This window comes from Benincasa hispida, chromosome 8 (genome assembly GCF_027475165.1).
Source record: "Benincasa hispida cultivar pf3 chromosome 8, pf3_genome.v1.1, whole genome shotgun sequence".
In the NCBI taxonomy this organism is placed as follows: domain Eukaryota; kingdom Viridiplantae; phylum Streptophyta; class Magnoliopsida; order Cucurbitales; family Cucurbitaceae; genus Benincasa; species Benincasa hispida.
This window is the reverse complement of record NC_143485.1, coordinates 53,780,575-53,787,732: the sequence shown is the minus strand read 5'-3', so window position 1 is coordinate 53,787,732 and position 7,158 is coordinate 53,780,575. Positions and strand designations below refer to the sequence as shown.

The following is a 7,158-nucleotide window of genomic DNA, read 5'->3' as shown; positions in this document are numbered from 1 at the left end:
CTTAATTCGGACTCGACTATCATCAACTTTCTGTCCCATCGTAATTTATTATGCTTTTCACCCAGATGCGCCCACCAAGTTGTGTCGGCTCTATGCGGCAATTCTTCATGAGCAGATACTTGCGAGTGCAAATCACTGCAAAGCCTTGTGGTAACGCTGCGTTCGACCGTTGATTTCTTGTGATCGCATTTTCCACCTTGCGTCAACGCATATTCTACACAGAAATACATAAGTTAATTATTTTCATGCGATGGACGCATACGACCGAAATATTACGTACTGAATGCTTTTTGGACGCAAACTTATAAATTTTATCAACGCAAACCTGCATTGTTTAATAACATAACACTATAATAACGTACATTTCTTCCCGTTATCAGTGGGTGCATTAGGGCGGGACTCTGGGGCCGAAATGAGGGGATACACTTACGCGGGATTGTTAAGGGTTAACTGTTATGTACTGAAGTTCGTCCTTACGGAGGAATGTCCTCCTATTCCACCTCAGGATGCCACTCGAAATATCCGGCCGTGTACCAGTGTTGGACACGGGCAAATGAGAAGGCCCGAGCGTATATCCTAGCCAGTCTTAGTGAAGTATTGACCAAGAAAAACAAGTTCATGGTCTCAGCACGTGAGATCATAGAATCCCTGCGGGGAATGTTCGGACAACCGTCTAGATAGCTCAAGCACGAGGCTCTGAAACACATCTTCAACTCCAAAATGGAGGAAGACATCTCTGTTCATGAACACGTGCTAAATATGATGGTCCACTTTAACGTGGTGGAGATGAATAGGTCTAAAATTTCACAATTGAATCAATTTAAAAAAGACCTAAAGTGAATCGAATCTAATTGCTTGAAATTCCGTCCAGTAAAATCGATGAGGGTAGTCAGGTTAGCATTATTCTGCATTCATTGCCGGGGAGCTTCCTCCACTTTGTTAGCAATACGATTCTTAACAAAGTAGACTACTCCCTTACAACTCTCCTCAACGAGTTGCAGACTTACCAATCCTTGCTGAAAAGTAAGGAGAAAAGGGAGGTGAGACAAATGTTGTCTCGTCCTCTAAAACGTTCTATCAAGGTTCGACCTTAGAAACAAAGTCTGCACCTTCAACTCAGAAGAAGGGTGGTAAAGGGAAAGGGAATGCGATTGCTAACCCGCCACCTGTCGACCAGAAGAAGCATCCACTCGCCACTTGTAAGGGCTTTTTTTAATATAAAAAATATTTAAAAATATTTGTAGCCAAAATTCTAAAAGTACAAAGCAATTTGAAACTTTTTGTTATAAACTGTAAATATTTTTTGGATTTTTCTATTTATAAGAATTTTCCAAGCAAAAACTGGAGAAATGAAATAAAATAAAAAATTAAAAAAAACAAAAAAGAAGAAGAAAAAAAGTGTGCAACAAGAAAAGCAAGTGAGGGCAAAATAGAAAATTAGAAAAAATTCAAAAATTGACTAGTCAATCTTTCTATATTTGCAAATATTTTAAAGAGATGAGATAATATTAGATTTTTTTCCCTTAGTATACTATCTATTACAAATACTAAAACCAACCAAAGGATTATCAATATGGATCTAAATATTTCTATAGATAAAAAAAAAAAGATTTAATAACTAAACACACACGTATGTGTAAAAAGCCAAATGGGAACATTTTTTTGGGTGTTTGAAGTAAGGAATCCCAACTCATTTTTTCCAAATGATCAATGACACAAAAGTTCAAACTTTACACCGAAGAAATCCCCTTTAAATGTCAGAGATGAAATACATATGATATGTAAAAAGAACACAAAAGTTAACTAAAAGCACTTCTTTCCAACCAACTCAAACAAGGACACCAAAAGTGCTTTAGCCTTTCTTCATCACAAAGAAAATACACCATTATATATCTTCATCTAAATTACTCTCAAACCTCAAAATAACTCACAAAATTAAAGCCTCACCAAAAAATGACTGCAGCCAAGAGATATTCCAATTGTGAGCGTTCTATCTACATATGGTTTCTGCAGGTTCTAACAATTCTAGGATTGGTTTCTTTAGCCATATGGGCCACCCTAACCCCCAAAACTCCTATTTTCACTATCTCTAATATGGATTTGAAGCCATATCAAAACGACACCATTCTTGCAAGAAACTCTTCTTCCTTAGCCTTGAATGTGACCATCTCAAATACCAACAGAATGGTTGGTATTTTCTTTGATGAGCTTAATATAACAATAGGCTGCAAGAACGAGAGCATAATTGGGTCGAGGTCGTGGTCGAGGTCGGTGTCGGGATTTTACTTGGGGCACAAAAGCAGTGATTTAGAAGAGGTTGATTTGGGTGTTGAGAATAATGGATTGTTATTATGTGGGAACGTGGATTATTATTTGAGGGTTAGGTTGGAGACGGGTGTTAGATATAAGATTATGTGGTTCAAGACAAAGCATCGTGGGTTGGTTTTTGAAGATTATGTTCAAATTGGTCCTGGTGGGCAAATGCAAGGAACAACACAAATGAAGTTAAAGCTAAGTTTTTTGAAGTTGTAGTTAATCCTCTTGGCTTTGGGTTTTAGATCCAAATTCTTATGTTTTCTTTTCTCTCTTTCTTCATTCGCAAGATTTGTACAAAAGAATTTGGAGTTGCACCCATTTTTATACCGCTCTTTTTAATTATTCCATCACATTGTTTGTTGTGTGATTGGAATGAACTACACAAAATGATATGTGTAGTGTAAGATAAAAAAAAAAAAAATGAAACCTAACGAACAAAGTTTAAATAAGGGGCTGTAGAGAGTATTTGGTTGCCATTGTTGTGGAAATTAGAGAGAGCTTTTGAAGGGTAATTTGTAAGTATTTCTTTGTGTGAAAATAGTGCATAATCATTTTGGAGCATTTGGTAAAAATTTCATATTTGCTCTATCTTGTTGAAGACAATGTTAAACACATCAAGCTTGAGATTTTTGAAATGTCAACTTATTCCATATGCATCTATCTTATATAGGTTGTGAGAGGCCTCTCTACAAATCTAAATCTTGGGTTGAGCCATTCTTTTTACTGCAAGTTACCGTTATAGATTTTCTGAACATAAAGGCGTTTGGGGCATAGAATAAGTTATTATAATCTGTGGTTATTATAATATGTGGATTACAATAAACTGTGTGTTTTTATAGTCTGTATTTAGGATGCAAGCTATTATAGTTTGTGTTTGGGGTGCAGAGTATTTCAATTTGTGTTATAGTCTGTACTTGGAGTGCAAGTTACTATAGTTTGAATTATAACAGTCTATAATTTGAATGTATATTATTTTAGACCATGTGTAACTTTTTCTATTACCATCTTTTATAATTCTAATAATTATGCATATATAATAGGAAAATTACTTCAAATGGTAAAACTGTTTGAAAATATTTACAAGATATAGCAAAATTTTAGAACTATCAATGATAAACACTGATAGACTTCTATTAGTGTCTATCAATATCACTAATAGAAGTTTATTAATATCTATTAGTGTCTATCAGCGTCTATCAATGATAGTTCTAAAATTTTGCTATATTTTGTAAATATATTAGTTCATTTTTCTATATTTGAAAACAACCCCTATCATACTTTGAAAATATAATTAAAACCATATGTTCCACCAGTTTATACAAAATTAATTGGATTTTAATTTATGTTAAAAGCTTACCATTTTTTTGTCATTTTTGGAAGTACCTTGGTTAACATGGAATGAAAAAAAGAGTACATTACTTTCTGATGCATTTCATGTGTTCCATATATAAAGCTCTCTTCTTTGAAGGTACAAAAAAATGTAAGACAAAAAAAGTAACTCATGATTGCATGATTAAAATAGGACCAGCAAGATTTTCATACCAAATCTACTACAAACTTAAATGCATAATTGAAACAAAGTAATCATTGTTCATTATCGAAAAGGAGTCCAAAACACTAGTTGATCAAACATTCTCTTGAGGGAGGAGGTTGCAATAGTCTAACTTCAGGGCTGTGGGAACGAATAATCAACTCTTTGTATCTTACATATTACAGAATATGATTTACATAAGCTTCACCCTCTGTTGGTTATGCAATTCAGGAATATCTTGGATTTGGTTTACGACTTCCGCACGCAGTTCAACCTCAGTTGCACGCTTCTCTTTCGGCCATACTGCAATCGTCTTCAACTGCTTATTTGCAAAGTCCATCGCATTCTTAACAATCTCTGTCATTTCAGATTGATTTCTGCTTCACTTCCTCTAGAAAGCATTTCTTCCTTTAGTACTCCAACAAGTATGTGTTCCATGCATGTCATCCTAAAACATGTCCATTCCTTGACTTGACATCGTGGAGATGTTCGGATCCTGTGATTCACCAATAGAAACACCATCATTCATATGGTTTGGTACGTTCGACTCCACGTCCGCAAAGGTCTCTGACCGTCCTCCCATAGCTCGATCCTTGCTGAAGACGTAGGCCATATGATCATAGTATGGGAACGACTTGTATAGAAGCCCCTTTACTGTAGGATGACTCTACATGAAAGGTAAAGTGTTATGATTAGATTACCAATATTCATAAATCAATTTAGACAAAATTGCACCTTCACCCATCCATCGAATAGCTCCCGCTATGTAGTGATGTATTGGAATTTCTCATTCTAGCCAAATCCATTACAAGTTGGTCCTCTCATTTCTGTGATCGCTTGGTAAGTTTTTTTTTCCAGGAATTTGACTCAACAATCTATAGTCACCGATCCTTGGATATTACATTTGGAAACTTCTCAACCATAAGTTATACGTGTGCCAAGTTCCCAGATCGAAATGTCCCATTGTTTGATTTCCATCCACCAGATGCGACCAATGCCAGTAAGCACTCGACCAGCTTCACTTCAACAACCAGAACATTCTCTCGATGAAATTTCGTGCAAAAGAATGCTTAATATTAAAGAATTCTCGCAGAGTTGTTGGTGCATTACCTCCCCCATGCCACTCTCAAAGATGATATCTTACTCCTCTATATGGCACCAAAAAACCCTATGCATTTAAGTACCCGACACCACATAGATAATAATAGCTTGATGAATTTCCAAGTGTTTTATATTAGAAATACAATGAGTAGGGAGAGATAGTATGTGTAACTAGTTACCCATCGGAACCTTCAGTCCGTTAGGTCATGATATTGCATCTCTAAGAACTCGAGAATCAACTACTGGTCTTTCTCACTTTGATAAGATGATTACGAAGTTGCCATTTGTATCACAAACACCAAGTACATTTGTTGCAATTTCACCCTCCTCGTCCTATACCTTGGGCAATTAGTTGCTCTGACATTTACCTTGATGTACGTGCCATCTAATGCACCAAGACAATTCTACAGTGGAACAAAATAAGAAATATTCACGTGCATACGTTCACCTAACAAATAAGTCACGTCGAACTAATATTGATTTAGTTGAACTATACCTCAAACCATTTCTATCTCTGATGCATACATGAATTTATGATTGACAAAGGTTTTTTTAACAACATGTCGTGTAACCTTAATACCGCTAATAAAATACTGTTGAAATGCCTAGAAATAGTGTCACCAAACCATACAATTCTCTTTGAACTATCCAGTTCTTAACGTTGTGAGCTAAGATATGTAAGAACATGGCAACCATCTCCTCTACATCTATAACTTAAGTTTCGATTAATCTGCCAATTGTCTTAAGTATGACATAGAATAGAAAAACATCTTCTATCCATTCTTGTACTTTGACGACAACATACATCAGACTTATGAATGAGTCGAAAGTATGTTAACTATCTAATACGATGTTTATTGTTGTGTTATGTGTTTTCTATCCACCTATTGCCATTCAATAAATAATTCTAGTGTTAAAAGTAACTGACATTGTGAAGTCACGAATGTTGTTAGTATCGTAACTAGTTCTATTGGGTTCATTGTGTACAAAAAAATTTGGATCTTGTCTTGAAAGAAAAAGTTTAGAACATAAAATAATTACAATACTGATTTTTTATTTTCTCTTTTTATGATTTTTTATTTTCTCTTTTTATGTTCTTTTAAGAACAAATACACCATAGATTAGTACTTTATTTTTTAATTCTGATTTTTTTTTATGTTCTTTTTTAATACCATATTAAACAACAGTGGTTTTTTTAGTCTCTGTTTTGTATGTTCTTTTTTAATGTCATAATAAACCATGGAGACTTACAAAACTATTTTTTTAACCTTTTTTTTTATTCCATAGCAAACTGTTCTTTTATTACACTATTTATTGAGCCTCTTTTCTTAAAAAAACTGTTTTTTTATGTTCTTTTTAATATCATATTAAAGAACATTCTTTTTTAAGGGCATGTTTTTATGTTCTTTTGAATCTAGCAAACTGATTTTTGGAGGTTTTTTTAGACTTAAATAACGGATTCTTTAATTTTTTTTTTATTCCATAGGAAACTATTTTTTTGATCCACTATTGATTGGGACTCTTTTCTTAAAAAGCCAATTTTTTTTATGTTCTTTATAAATGATATATGAAACAAATTGTTTTTCAAGTCTCTGTTTTTAGGTTCTTTTGAGTCCAACAAACTGTTTTTTAAGTTTTTTTTTTTTAGATTTAAAAAACTGACTTTTAATGACGTTTTTTCATAGCAAACTATTTTTTTTTATCACATTATTGATTGGGACTATTTTCTTAAAAAACTTTTTTTTATCTTCTTTTTTCATATTATTCTAGAAATGAATACACTATAGATTGGTAATCCTTTTTTAATAAATAATAATATAACAATTTTATTTTTTTATGTTACTTTTTTCATCTTATTCTAAAAATGAATACACTATAGGTTGGTAATCTTTCTTTAAAAAACTGGCTGCTTGTATTCTTTTTTTTCTATACAATATTAAACAACAATGCTTTTTTGTGTTCTTTAAAAAATAAATTATTGTCATTCCTCCCAACATAGCAACATTCATCCAACTTTAAATTCATCCAAACAGTTATAACTTCATCCAAACAGCAACAAATTCATCCAAACAACTATAAATACTAAACAAACATATATTACTATTTTCATCATACAAATAGCTATAAACAAAAATATATGAATATTTGTCCAAATTACTATAGATTCATGTTAACAAACCTCACACAATGCTCAATTATGCTAATAGTCC

General features: G+C 33.2%; 1 protein-coding gene across 1 annotated transcript; it reads left to right on the top strand.

Annotated features, from left to right (window-relative positions):
• The first annotated feature begins 1,925 nt into the window (after positions 1 to 1,925).
• Positions 1,926 to 3,283, top strand: LOC150034674 (protein NDR1-like). Its single transcript, XM_090316224.1, has one exon. It carries the CDS (start codon positions 1,954 to 1,956, stop codon positions 2,530 to 2,532), a length of 579 nt encoding a protein of 192 aa, XP_090172350.1. The 5' UTR covers positions 1,926 to 1,953; the 3' UTR covers positions 2,533 to 3,283.
• The last annotated feature ends 3,875 nt before the right edge of the window (positions 3,284 to 7,158 follow it).

Bases quoted from the DNA above. Each gene is read 5' to 3' on its own strand.
- LOC150034674 (XM_090316224.1), top strand. From the start codon at position 1,954: ATGACTGCAGCCAAGAGATATTCCAATTGTGAGCGTTCTATCTACATA.